At 41.5% G+C, this 15,264-nt stretch overlaps 1 protein-coding gene across 1 annotated transcript in view; it reads right to left on the reverse strand.

Moving 5' to 3' along the window:
- Mrps9 (mitochondrial ribosomal protein S9) overlaps positions 1 to 15,264 on the reverse strand; it is a 52,384-nt gene that overhangs the window by 12,216 nt on the left and 24,904 nt on the right. Inside the window, exons 3-5 of the mRNA XM_059281658.1 lie at positions 12,989 to 13,051; positions 12,879 to 12,909; positions 4,677 to 4,756 (exon numbers count right to left, since the gene is read on the reverse strand). Of these exons, the coding sequence (XP_059137641.1) occupies positions 4,677 to 4,756; positions 12,879 to 12,909; positions 12,989 to 13,051 (174 nt within the window). The remainder of the gene's footprint in view (positions 1 to 4,676; positions 4,757 to 12,878; positions 12,910 to 12,988; positions 13,052 to 15,264) is intronic.

Consider the following 15,264-nt stretch of genomic DNA (forward strand, 5'->3'; position numbering starts at 1 on the left):
GTCGTGTGTCTGGCTTCCCCTAAAAGTCTGGGATAAGCTTATGTAAAACTTCTTGAGTCCTGACTGTATGAGTTACAGAAGGCCTAAAACTGAGGTTTTATCTCCCTGCTTTGGAGAACTGTGTCTGAATAATGCTGGCAAGGACAGTATATAGATTTCACTATTTTGCATGGCCTGGCCCAGCATGGGGTTCATAGGACATCAAAAGTGTTCTGTGTACAAAGGACTGCAGGCCATGCCTCTTGACCAACAATGTATAAGGCATACAGATTTCTTTACTCACACTCTTTCCTGAGGTGACACTCTACTTACTAAGTAACTCCGTAGTAGAGGACACCAGTGTACAACATGAAACACTTCCAAACTTGGCCCACTAAGTCTGAAAGTCCTCTTTTTTGAAGAGCATTTCAGGGAAAGTGCACTCCAGACATGTCACAGTAATTAAGATTTGACAGAAGGGTCCTGTGGTGGTCTGAATAGGTATGGCTGCCATAGACTCATGTGTTTGAATGCTTGGCTAACAGGAATGGCACTATTATGAGGTGTGTGCATTAGGTATGGCCTTGTTAGAGGAAGTATGTCTATGTGAGGGTGGGCTTTGAGGTCTCTTATGCTCAAGCTACATCCAATGTGATAGACAGTTCACTTCCTGTTGCCTGTGGGGATGCAGAACTCTCAGCTACTCCTCCCGTACCATGTCTGCCTCCATGCTGCCATGGTTCTCACCATGACAATAATGGATTAAACCTCTTAAACTGTAAGCCAGCCCCAGTGAAATGCTTTCCTTTATGAAAGCTGCCAAGGTCATGGTATCTCTTCACAGTAATAGAAACTCTAAGACAGGTCCCCATGTAAAAGTCAGAAAACCACCTCTCATAGTGAGCTGTAAATGACTTTTGCTACAGTCTGGATAGTGTTGTTCCCTATAACCCAAGGCCCATGTATGAAGGCTCTGTGTCCAGGGTGATGCTATTCAGAAGAGACACCTACAGGAAGTTGGGACCCATAAAACATCCTCTGGTCAAGGGAAACATGACTCTGAAAGGACCCATGGCCCCTGGTCTCCTTTATCTTCACTATTCTACTGCAAGATGAGCAGCCTTTTCACACATGCCCAGAATAGGGGCCAATTTACCACTGACTAAAATTCCCAAAACTGTGCCAAAGAAATATCCTCTTTTTAAGTTATTATAGGTAATATTTTAAATAGTATAGGTGAAAGAAAACCAATAATTTTCAACTCACTTCTAGTAAGTGAATTCCATGAACACAGTTCACTACTACATTTGCCACCAAGACAGCCATCCTGGGCAGGCTCACACTGCTCAGGCCACAGGCCACAGCTGCCCACACTCCTAGCCCAGCCCTCTAGCCATCTCACTGAGCCGTGCACACAGGGTCTCACTAGGCCAGCCACAGCTTGCTTATCTGCTCTATGGCAGTTTTGATTTCGCAGTGCTAGGAACAGAGTCCAGAGCCTCACACTTACTAGGTAAGTGGTTTGCCACAGAGCCACACCTACTTTCTTTTTCAAACAAACACGTATAACATCCTTAAACTTCTTCTCTTTTATTTATTTTATTTTATTCTCTCTCTTTCTGCTGTTCTTGAAACCTAGGCTACAGCTTCTCCTGCTGGAGAAGTATACAAGTCCTACTGTTTAAACAGCTGCTGAGGGAATGGAGACCCTCAGTCCAGAGAGCAGGTCCAGCCAATGCTGCCAAGTACCTAGCCAGTTCCTTTTGGCTAGGCAGTGCCACTCTACAAAACCCCAGGGACACTCCTACTTCCTAAAACCCTTTTCATTGTTTAAGTTGTGGTGTCTGGATGGTTTACAGCTCTTCATTACACATGTACATCTTGCTAACTGGGTTTTTACTGATTTCCCCAGGATCCTGAAGACATAGGAGACACTACGTCCACTGTAAAATTGGGGGCCCTGCTGACCTACAAACGAACCCTTGGAGTGTGACACAAAGTGGGAGCACACCACAGACCAGCAAAATTTCCTTCATTTACATGTCCCCATCATGGTTCATTTCTTGATCAGAACAAAGAACATACACATTTCTTCTCATTGTCATTTTATCTCAAAGACAGGCTCTTGCTAAATTTCTCTGCTGGCCTGGAATTCACTGTGCGGGCCAGGCTGGCCTTGAACTTGCAGCAATCCTCTGGCCTCTGCCCTGCAAGTGCTGAGGTTACATGTATGTGTCATGTCTAGCTGTAGACTGCTTTTTTTTTTTTTTTAAAGGCAGGGTCTTTCTATGTACCTCTGGCTGGCCTGGAAATCACTATATAGACTGGGCTGGCTTCAAATTCAGAGATCCACCTGCCTCTGCCTTCTGAGTGTTGAGATTAAAGGTGTGTATCACCATGTCTACCTTTTTCTTACATGCTGTTCTTAACTGTAGTGTGCACTGGGGCTATCTCGGACTAGTTATAGAGTGGTATGTATACTTACTATGCAAACAGCTACCCGTACTAAAAGACTCGGCACAATTACAGACAGTAAGAAAGGTTAATGGAGCTCAGAAAGGTCTCCTCACACAGCTGCACACAGGCATGCGATCTGTTTCCTTGTCAAAAAGCCTGACCACGGACTGCCCTGCCTCGAACAATTATAGCTGGTCACAGATATGGGAAAAGCTGCTTGGCTGAGTGTCTTTTCCCTGTCATCCTAGAGAAAATTGTATCGACAAAATCAAATGGGGGCCACGAAGCTCATTCCTAAGGCTCTGCAGTCTGCCAGTCTCCAAGGGTGCTCCTGGTGCTGCCCGGGGCAGAGGGAGGCACCCCATTCCAGGATGACAGCGCAGAACAAAGGAGAGAGAGGCTGCGAACTGGTCAGCTTCACAGTTGGACTTTATGTGCAGTGCTCACTCCAGCATGAAAGTGCTTCTGCAGGCTGAGCAGTGCACACTCCCTTCTCCGAGACTTCAAAGTCCGAGCACTCAGAAGCCAGTCATCTGTGTGCTCTAAGAGACGGCATGGGTGTGACTGCAGCGGCAATTAACGGCATTTGCCATAAGTGATGCTGATGTGAGGGGCAAGCATTTAGGATTTCCTGAGTTAACTGAAATGTAAAAGCCCAAAGACTCTCCTATGTGCAACAAAGCCCAGCCCAATCCAGGGGAAGAGCATTTATTAGTCAAATATAATTTGACATTTCAGTCAGAGGATGGTAAAATTCTAACACATCAGTTTCTGGAGCAATACCTTTTAAAGCACACAAGCAAACTAAAAGTAAAGCCAGGCCTCTTACACAATGTGTAATTTCTTCATTATGATGGAATGCAACAAAATATCTTGCCCTTGGGTTGCTCCATTTCAGCCCAAACAAATGCAAATGGCTTGTCAGATGACAGCTGTTTGATAAGGCTCCTCTGGAAGACCTGCGCGCTTTACTTCTTCCCGTGAAACTTGGGATGAAGGCAGAAGGCAGGAAGAGAATTAATGTAGCATACAGTCTAAAGGCAATGCTACAACCGTGATTAAGTAGAAAAGTTAAAAGGCACAGATTTTCCACAGCTTCGCTGCGTGCAACCCATCCGTGTAACAAGTTGACAGGCCTAGCGCGTCAGCTCCATCATCCCCTCCGACAGCTAAGACGCAGCACTGCATCCCTTTTCAGGGAAAATTTGCGTCTGCACCATGAAGCGTTGTACATTATTTCTTAGCACTGCAGGGGGCTCAAGTCCATATGGAACCTTCACAAATATTACCACAGATCAAACCAGCGGCGTTTGGAGGCAGATTTGACATACCTATTTAAATGAGCAGCAGGGGTCCTCGGGCAGCCGCAGGCTGTGCGCGGGAGCCTCCATGGAAGCTGGAGCACAGCCCCATTACTCAGCAAAGACACACTCTACATTTGTCATTCATTTCATTTCTGCCAGGGCAAGAAGCTCATTTGCCCAAGGTCAACAAAAAGCGAAAAGAAGGTTTTCTTTTTTTCCCTAAGAAATAAATGTACCTGACAACTGGGGATTTTGTCCTTTGGGTTTGTGAAGCACAAATAAACAGCAGATATGTCTAAAGGCAGAGGAATGGATGCAGACTCCAGCCTCTGACTGTGGATGGGGAAGCCCCATAAATATTTCTGTAGCTTTAAAAATCACATTAGGGATAAAACACACACTATGTTCTAAAAATAAAATGGGTTCTGTCTGTCAAAATGGATAGTGACATCCAACTTTTTGTTCTCACAGCAGTTTGGGGACCGCCCTCAAATTCACACACTATCAAACAGCTCTCTTTGAAGGCAGCAAGACAAAACGTTCCCAGTATACTCCAAAGCCAAAGCACAGTAGGACCTCACTCTTGGCCTGTTGTTGTGGCCTGGATTCTCTCTCACATACTGCATTAACTATTGGAAGGCCGAACTTTAATAACAGAATGTCTGGAGGGGGGCTTAAGACCTCACAATCGGACAGCACACAGTACCTGGCCCTCCTTGCCCACCTTCAAACTGCACACATGAGGATGACTGGGAGAACCTGAGCTGTACGCAAGAGCATTTTCTGGATAAACATTCTGACGTAACAGCAGACAGCACAGGAGGCCTTTCACCAGCAGTCAGACCTCAACAAGCCCTCCTCTGTCCATCATGATATAGTTCTGACACTACGAGAAGTCTCCAGTATAGTTTACAGCTTATAAGTGAATATACTTACATGCATTAATGAATAGTACGACTGTTTGCCAGTGTAGAAGAGAAAATGAAATGGACGGCCGTCTTCTCCCCACTGGATTGCTAAGGAAAACCAAACCATTCAGAGATCAACCAAACTGAGTATGACTACAGCATGGGACACATCTGTGATTCAGATTAGCATATCAAAAGTATCTAAAATATCAAAAGTTTTCACATTTAAAATTCATGTATTTAGCATGTTTAATATGTAAATGCTTAGGATATTTCATATCAATTAGCATAAAACAACGTCTGTATTTAATAAAATATTCTGCTGTGAAGATCTACTTCATTTGTTTTAAATAAAATCTCATAAGACAATGAAAATCATCCTGTTAGAACAAAAATATCCAGGTCCTACATTTTTCAAGTCGGACCTTCATTCTTGGCAGTCAGTAAGTCAGTGAGTGCACTCGGAGAGTCGAAGCAGGCCCAGCCAACTCATCGGCCACAGCATTCATCCCAAGCCCATCAGCATCTACCTCTGAGGGTTTAAAACAGCACAGACAGGAGGGGCCTCAGGAAGGAGTTAGACCTGATTCCTTCTGAAATACACAGTTCCTCACTTAAATAACCACTGAACAAACTGAGACACGAACTCCTACTCTTCTGCCTATTCTCTGCTGAGCTCCTTCGGAACGGTCTGGAGTGATCCCTCTGGGTTAAGGACTCTGTTCTTAGGTGAGTGTGGTGGTGCACTTGTGTAGTCCTGGCACCTCGGAGCACAGAAAGGAGGAACAGGAGTTTTGGGGTCAGCCTAAACTGCATAGGGAAACTGTCTCAAGAGAAAACAAGGAAAAATTACATTCCTAGGTTTATGACGTAGTATAAACTATGTCCTGTCTGCTACTCCCGGTCACTTTAATTTACAGTGTCCTTTACAGCAAGAGTTTACAGACTGGATCATACAGTGGATCTGGTACTTCAGGCAGCATTCGCAGCCCTGGTTTCACTACTGGACCCACCAAGGAACGTCTTCAGATAGTTTTAGCCTGCTTGTCTGGCTCCTCATGACCTGTTCTTACTGTAGACATACTGTACAACCACTGTGAGTTGAGGATCTTTGAAGGGCCACAAGGCACTGTAAAAACAGGCTTCTTTATCCTTCTGAAGCAACCTCCATCTCCACAAGAAAACATACTTTAAAGTATGGGCTAAATTTGTTTTCCTGTATTTTCTCCTGGAATTCTAATCACTTTCATATTCAGGTAGCCAGTGTATCTACAATTTGTGCTTATGAAGCAGAAAGCCTTTATCTGTCTGTTTTTAAACAGTAAACATTTTTCTGTTGGGATACCTATAAATGCAGGCTGTTTTTCTCTCTGAGGATAACTAGTATCAGACTGTGAATACACTGATAATGGAGAATCAACATTGAATGAGTGTTGAAAAAGTCTTAGCTGAGTTTAGACTGAAAAGAAAAGCCATGTTCTTTTTGTTGTTGTTGTTGTTTTGTTGTTTTGTTTTTGTTTTTCAAGACAGGGTTTCTCTGTGTAGTTTTGGTGCCTGTCCTGGATCTCGCTCTGTAAACCAGGCTGGCCTCGACTCACAGAGATCTGCCTGGCTCTGGCTTCCTATCTGAGTGCTGGGATTAAAGGCGAGTGCCACCACAGCCCAGCTTTTTTTTTTTAAAGTCAGAGTTTCTCTGTGTAGCCCTGGCTATCCTGGAACTCACTCTGTAGCCCAGGCTAGCCTCAAACTTACAGAGATCCACCTGCCTCTGCCTCTCGAGTAAAGGATTAAAGGTGCGTACTACCACCGCAGGGCTAGAAAAACAACGTTCTTACCAGCCAATGAATTACAAATGATTTAACTACTTTCCAGTGCCATTTCCAGAAGCTCCATGGCTTCCACATTACCTAGGACTTGAACCTACACCGTGCAATGATCATCACTGTACTGTTCAAGTACTCAGTCAGAACGTAACTGAAGACAATGCAATCAGACAAGCATCCTGGTCAGCTAAGAGCACTGTTGTATTTGGGTAGAACCTTGACTCACAGCTCTGTGTGCACTTGTGCTCACAGTCAGACTTCATAACGGCTATGAACACACGCATATACTCTTGCATAAACATACATGATTAAGTGAATCTATAGTGTCATAAATTTTAAGATGAACCATTATGTACTTTGATATACTGCAAAGCTTATTATACCATAGCATGCATCAGAACTTAATAATAAATTTGAAAATTTAAAAAGCTTCAAATTCATAAACTCTGGCCTATAAACTAGATTGACATTGGCTGTTCTCTGTTTGTCTTTCTGTTCTACACTACCATCACCAGCTCACTCATCAGAGCTCTCTGCTCCAATAATTAGTGAACCATCCTCATGATTCCTTATAAAAACCTCTCACTACTTCCTAGCACCTTTAAACTTAATAACAATTTGCCTAGATACCTACTAAGCGTGGTCATTTAGTGATTTTTGAAGATAGAACTGGGCTCAACAGGATAGACCTGCAATTCAAAAACCAGTCTAGGCAACCAGCTAGCAGATAGCTGGGCTACAGGGACCCAGCGCTTTGCTAAGCACCAGGAGGGCATGGCTCACTCTCCAGCTGGGGAGGGAAAAAGAAAAGAGAAACTTCAGGCTATTATCTCTCTTTCCTTCTTTTTTGCTAGCCAGGTTTTCACTTAAGGTCTTTAGCTTAATTTTCTATGAAAATCTTGTCCATGTTCATGTAATTCTAAGCAGAGTCTGTAGCTGCTGATACAGGCCCCTCCCATCTGGTTTCCTGTCACAGATTTCAACACAGGTAAGTTCAATTATACAAGTAACATACTACTCTCCTAAAGATTAAAAGTAAGGGCTCCTTGGCCGGAGGCAAGGTGAGAGTTAACAGTTTCAGACTCTTTTGTGCATTCACATATGTACATGTACAGGAAAGAACAGCATTTGCCTATTTATTTGTCATTGTGGTTTGCATTTGCTTTTACAAAAATTACAAATAATTACTTATTTTGGGGGGCATCATACTGTAGTATGGAAGTCAGAGAACAAATTGTGGGAACCCATTCTCTGCTTCCTCCATATGGCTCTACTCATTTTGGTATTAAGCAGGGTCTCACTGTGTAGTGAAGCCTGCAGCTCACCATATAATGCAGGCTGGCCCTGACCTTGATATCCTTCTGAATGCACCATCACACAATTTGACTGCTTTTTTATAAACATATATAGCATTCTATTGTAGTTACACTATACATTACAGCATCTTCTAGTTGTTTTTCTAGCCCAACTTCATGAGCTAACACAATATTTTTAACACCTGTATGATGATGACAGTTTATTCAGGAACTTTATAATAATTAAATTGTTTCTAATAATTGTTTTATAATACTTATACTTCTTACCCCTTAAGCTGAAAAAAAAAAAGTCTTATTATTGTTTTTATAGGGCATCATTTCTGGTCTTAGATATTTTAAAATGTTTACTGGCTACATTTATTTTTTTCATATACAAGCTGCAGGATATTCCATCTTTATTTTTCCATTGAGCTTTTTTTTTTGTTGTTAATTTATTTTAGAAACCAAGCCCTTATAATTCAAATTTTTTGGTGTCTTTTTGTCAAAGAAAAGCTTTTATTTTGAAAACAATTTATTATTTTTGTCTTTTCTGTTGTTTTTTGTGACTGTCATTTTGATAGCTGGGGCTACAGATGCCTTAGTGGTTAAGGACATTTGCTGCTTTTGCAGGATTTGGTTCCCAGCACCCACATGACAGCTCTTAACTGTAATTCTAGTTCCAGGGGATCTGATGCCCTCTTCTGGCCTCCAAGGTACTGCATTGATGTGGTACACATACATACACACAGGCACACTTGTAAAATATTGCTAGCTGTACTATCTGTCTACTGTTCTAGAGTGAACTGTCTTTTATTTCTTTTCCTTTTTTTTCCCCCTTAAGGGGCAGAGGGTCGAAGTTAATATAGTGCCTTTTTCTGTAGCCTAGGATGATCTCAAACTCCGGACAAACCGTTCTGAGTTCTGGGGATGACAGAGGTGAGCCACCAGGTTTGCCTCTGGAATTTGACATGTAATGTTGCTAGTGTCTCAACCCACATTTCGTCATCTCGATACATCTATTTGTCAATATTCTTTAAAATGGATTTAAAAAACACATAAATTTAATCATGTCTACACGCATATGCAAACATGTATTAATATAGTTGGAGTCAGTATTTTTAAGATGGTTTGTGTCTCCTCAGAAAGAAAGGTGGCAATTCATGGGCCATATCAGTAAGACCAGTATCACACCCAATCCAAAGTGTGTGATTTGGGCTACTATGACATCACTGGGTGGGAAGATCCTCAAATATTTCCATGTGATTTCACATTTCACCCTTTAACTCTTCTATGGCATAAGCACTTTTATAAAAGACATGATTTAAAAATTTCAGAATTCAATTTTAACATGAACTCAGACACCCAAATAATAACTTTCCAGTAATGCTCTAATATAGTTTTTCATGTACATTTTATCAGTTTCTCTTAGCAGGCAACCATAATTTATGAATAGTAATTGAATTTCCTGGGATCTTGTTGCTATTTCTGCAGTGCTGAGGATTGGGCCCAGGGCCTTGCACAGGCTAGATGTACTCCATCACTGATCTACATTCATAGCTTTGTCTCCCATGGCCTTGAATTTGTCACAAGGTCCTGTGTGCCATTAATTTCCCTACTTATTTGGTTTTGACCTATACTCTTTATATAGTTTTTGTGTCTATGGTGCTGGGGATGGAACCTCATACATGCCAGGCAAGCACTCTACAACTGAGCTGTATAAACACCCATTCCTACGTTTTTCTCTTAAAATTATAATGCTTAAGGCTTCCAAATAACTGCTGATAATTGATGTATGCTATTTCTGAATGCAATGGGATTTAATGACACATTTAAAGATTTGATGTTTCTGTTTTCTCATGCAAAGTCCTACTCAAACAAGGCTTCTTTACATTTCTACTTGAAACCTTTTAACCAAAAATAAGAGGCTCCATTTTGTTAATTGTTTTCTCTATGTAAATGTTTTCTCCTTGAATCAAAAAAGAATTACACTAATACACTAATGTTAAGCAAGACTTAAAGTTCTCAGAAAAATGCTCTCTGGTAGTCTTTTAAAAAAAAAAACTTTTATTTATTTATTTATTTATTTATTTATTTATTTATTTATTTATTTATTTATTATGTATACAGTATTCTGCCTGCAGGCCAGAAGAGGGCACCAGATCTCACTACAGATGGTTGTGAACCACCATGTGGTTGCTGGGAATTGAACTCAGGACCTCTGGAAGAGAAGCCAGTGATCTTAACTACTGAGCCATCTCTCCAGCCCCCGGTAGTCTCTTAAAATACTGTACTTGTGTACTCAAGAGGCAGAAGCAAATGCATCTCTCTGAGTTTGAGGCTAACAAACTATTTGTTACTTCAAGGCAGACTAGAACTCACTGACTGGCCCACTGCTGGGCTAGTACTTTCTCAGTAAACTTGATGATCTGTGTCTACCTGGCTTTTAGTCTACCCAGAATTTTCCTGACTGAGGAAACTATGGCAATTAAATTACTCTTCAAGCTACGTGTCTGAGAGTGTGGTGGTCACACATTTGTACCATGAGTCATCACTAGCTGGGCCAAACTACATGCCCAGCCACTTCCTGTCTGGGTATCCTTGAAATTAAAAATGGGGAGAATAATAGTTTGTGCTTAAAAAAGCTGCTGTGAAAGTTTCAAGATAAAGATGAAGCACTTAGAACTGGGCCTTCCTACTTGGAAGTTCAATAAATGCTCCTGTTGTTACTTGGAAGAGTTTTCAAATTAGCATGAAGTTCTGTCTTACATTCAGATCATAACAACATGGCTAGCTATGTCCTCACAGTAGCCTCTGAACGTCTCCATTTGAAAATGTTAATACTGGGTAAACACAGCTTCGTGGTAAAGGATTTGTCTGCCTGGCATACAGGAGGAGAACCAAGGCTCAATTCAACCAAATAATAATAATAATAATAATAATAATAATAATAATAATAAGCAAATATGTATAAATATTATTCTCTGACTGACTTTATCAGCCTTCTCAAAGGTGATTCTGTGTTACAGCCACTTTTAAATTTGCCATTTATGCTCATCAATTTAATTTTTCTTTTACTTTGTCTTTCTCAATTACTAATGATGTGTGTTTGTGTCTGCATGATATAATGACTATATTCCACAGAACTTGATAGGAACTGTCAAATACTTCCAAACAGTGTGTAATTTCAAATTTGATTCTTTAACCCAACAGTGATACAGTTCTATTGATTTTAAGTCAGAAAATCTAACTAATATAACTTCTACTCTTGGGACTTTATTTTTTTCCCAATGTTTCACTTCACTACGCATAATTAATTCTATAACTACCCGGTAGTCATCAGCATAGAAAACATTTTCTTTGGGTTTGTGTCTACAATACAAAAACTATGGTGCAGTATTTGAATTCTTTAGCCTTAGTTAACAGTCCTGCTTTCCAACCTGTCAGTGGGAAGTGTTTGGTACAGAAAGGCTCAAGGTCATCAAATCCACTTATTGGACAACAAGTTTTATCAATACAAATTAACTTTCTCGTCTCGCTAAAGCATTCCCCAGCTTCCTCCAATTCCAGGCCATCGGTGCTCCTTCTTGGCTCTGTCATCAACTTGGTATGTACCTTCATTTTCCCCAATATTTTTACCACTTTCCAGGACAAGGTGTTTTATGATAACTCAATCTAGAAGCTTCCATCTTTCAATAAACCAAGTGGTAGTATAGTACAAGTGCCATAATCTCTCTAAATCTAAAGTTCATTGTTACTTTTCTCAATACTACAAACTGATTTATGCTATAAAAACTACAATAAAATTGAGAGCAGAAAGCAGAACTGCTATTTCTGAAGGAGCACTGTTAAATACACTTAGCTACAAAGTCAGATGATTCTAGCAATACTGGCATTATTTTCAAAATCATACAGAGACATTCTGCAAGGGTACCCTGAAGCTGTGCTGTCATATCCCAGCTGCTAATAACAATGAGCACATAATCCTGAGAAAGTGGTATGATTTGAAGGGACCTCAGAGGACAGAAGAGACATAACTCATGGAGATATACTAAGGGAACTAAGGGATGGAGAGGAATTGGTGGGAAGTCTTCCGAGTTGGAGCAAAGAGAAGTCAGTGAAAAAGGGAAGAATAAATTGCTGCTATTCCAAACATTTATCAGAAACTAGGTACAAGTTACCCTGCCCGTACAGATGATTGGATCAGAAATGACACTGTATCTACAAACTTGGTGTCTACTTGTATACAGCATGCATTCATTTTTTCCCAAAAGCTATTTTGAAACAAATGATTTGTATGTTATAATCAATCATATCTAAGAATTGAGAATAGGAAACATAGGACATATTTAGAAAGAGATTTCAAATAATTATACCAAATCCAAAATAAAAGTTACATCAGAGTGAGGAGAGAGTCTGAGAGAGAGAGAGAGAGAGAGAGAGAGAGAGAGAGAGAGAGAGAGAGAGACACGCTCAGTGAGTAAAGAGTGAGGAGAGAGTCTGAGAGAGAGAGAGACGCTCAGTGAGTAAAGAGTGAGGAGAGAGTCTGAGAGAGAGAGAGACGCTCAGTGAGTAAAACACTTGCCACCGAGTCTGATGACCCGAGTCTGAGTCCTGGGACCCACACGGTGTAAGCAGAAAAACAATTACTCTAAGTTGTCTTCTGACTTCCACGTGTGCATGCCTATTAGTACACACACACACACACACACACACACACACACACACACACACACACGTTAAAAGGCATTTAAAAAGAACAGAAAGGAATAAACTCCATTTCAGTAAAATCATGTCTCTAAAGGAAGAGAAACAAAGACTTCACACAAACAAGAGTTTAATGAGTCACCCATAGACCTACACTCACAAACTTCCTCATAGATGCCTAGAGGAATGCAGAATGCAATTAATTAACGTGACATTAACAAAGACACAAGGCTTAACTTGATCTAACTTTCATATCCTACACAAAATCTGCAAACTCTATCCATTCATTATTATACAGAATACTTGTGACCTATTTCACATCCACTGTGACAAAACTCCTGATGTGTAACCCAAAACTATAGTAAAGGAAAAAACAAAATGAACCATCTCAGTCTTGAGCAACCTTACCTCTTTGTTTTGGAAAAATCTGTTCAGGATGCTGTAAAATAAATGTAAAATGTTATTAGGCAACCTCTCTAACACATAAAAGATATTCTTTAACAAGTATTTAGGATTACCTTCATTATTGGCCTGGCTTGCTTCTCAAACAAACCACTTGGAAAAAGGTAAGCAATAGCTCTCTGAAAATACATACAAAGGTTAATTAACAACTGTTATAAAAATATGTTCAATTTATAACCAAGATGCTTATTGTATATCAGATATTGAAGTAGAGTTTCCTATGTATTATGTCAGTTCAAATGGCAAAGCACATTTACTAAGTATACATCCCCAAAAGAAAACAACAACAAGCCCTGTAATTATTAACCCGGCCATTGACAACTTTCAAGTGTCACATCAAACTAGAGGTGCTCCTTCACAAACCCTGTGGCACTGTGCTCAGGGAAGCATTCCAACCCCAGGCCAGGGGGAACACTGCAACAAGCAGGCTTGTGTTTCATTCACTGTGACATACTGGGGAGAAACAGTTTAAAGGACAGATTTATCTTGGTTCTATAAATATTCATCATTGCAGTAAGCTGTGCCGGATCCATGGCTTTGGTTTGAGCCAATGTAGAGTATCTGTTGGGAAAGTGTGGCAGACACTTTTACCGCATGGTGGCCAGGAAGCAGAGAGAAACAAATGAAGGGCTGGGACAAGGCTTGCACTTCTCTGGCACGCCCCACAGGGCCTACTTTCTCTAGCTGGCCCAAGCCTCTAAGAGTCTTCCCATCTCCTTAAACAGCGCTCAGAAGGGACAGCGCTCTCAACACACGAGTCTGGGGGCAGTTCTCACTCAAACCAGCGCATGCGCACGGCTTGCTTGGTATTTTTAGGTTATGTTTGAGTTTACCCTACAGTCCTGAGGATTGAACATGGACCCTCAGTCACACTGAACATGCACTCTCCACTGATCCACCCTGGTCCTGGTGAGTTTTTAAAGTATTACTTTTCAAACAAGTCCTCACAAGGAACCTGACTGCCCTTGCTTAGCCAAGGGCCTCTGTAGAGCTCTCCCCTCCCACGGGTCTTTGAGTACTCCTGGCTCATCCCCATTTACACCAGTGCTTGGACAATTCACACACACAACACCCCTGCCCCAGGACAATCGGACCATCAAAAAGAATGACAATACCCTACAGCACACTTAGTAAGTGGGTGTACACATACACACTGGAGTGAGGGGCAGGGAAAAAAGAAAGCCCTTAACAGAACAGTACCAAGTAGAGAAGTAGAAGAGACGGCACAGTCAGTCATCATTCAGGCAAGGATCACAAAGGCCCTGGGTGACACCGTCGGGGGCCAGAAAACTCACACTCAAGTATCACCCTCCTGTGTTAGCTACTTTTCCGTTGCTGTGACAAGCACCATGACAAAGGCGACTTATTGTGGCTCACAGTTCCATAGGAGTTAGAGTTCATCAGCACCTCGTGTGGAAGCATGGCAGCAGTCAGGCCTGGCAACTGGAGCAGCAGCTCCGAGCTCCTGTCTAAACCACAAGCAGGAAACGGTCAAACCAGCAATGGCGTAAGTCTTCAAATGCTCGAAGCCCACCTCCAGTGACATACTTCCTCCAACAAGGCCAGACCAAAGCCTTCCCAAATAGTGCCACCAACTGGGCACCAAGTATTCAAATGCCACAGACTAAGAGGGACATCTTATTCAAACCACCACGCCTCCAGACTGCTTGTTAGGGACAAAGGGCAAGGGATCTTAGTAGTCCAAGGGGACTACGAAGAAGGCAAAGGACAGACACATCAGCAGTGGGGGAAACTATGTACCTCCCAAGGTGAAGCTGTAAGGGTGAAGCTGAGGACTGCCTTCATCCGCTCTAAATCTGATCAGGAGGAAGCGAGCACAACTCCAGAGTGCGCAACAACTGAGCAGGTGGTCTAGAATCTGAAATACGAAACAACTAGGGGCAATCTGGAAAATTCAAATAGAGACCATTTCCATAAATGACATTATAGAATGGTTCTATTAGAAGTGACAGTTGTACTGTGGGTGATAATGGCATGAAGGGAATATATTTAGGCGTTTTACTGATACGTTCAGGAGTTAAGCTTGTGACACCTGATTTTCGATGGACCAGTCAAAATTATTCTACACAGAGGCAAAGGAAATGTGGAAAACATTGTCAGATTTATCTATGTGAAGAGCATGTATTCAATAAGCATTCAAATTTCATGGAAATTTGAAACATTTCAAAGTTAAAAGGTAGTAAAAAAATGTCAAAAACTTTCAAATAATACAGACTTTCCCACACTCACCTTGTCTGAAGGCCATCTCTAGCCTATAGCATCTGCAAGGCCTTGTCTACAAAGCAACTCCAAGGCTGTCAGCATCGTGGCA

The sequence above is a fragment of the Peromyscus eremicus genome, chromosome 16_21 (assembly GCF_949786415.1).
Source record: "Peromyscus eremicus chromosome 16_21, PerEre_H2_v1, whole genome shotgun sequence".
Lineage (NCBI taxonomy): Eukaryota > Metazoa > Chordata > Mammalia > Rodentia > Cricetidae > Peromyscus > Peromyscus eremicus.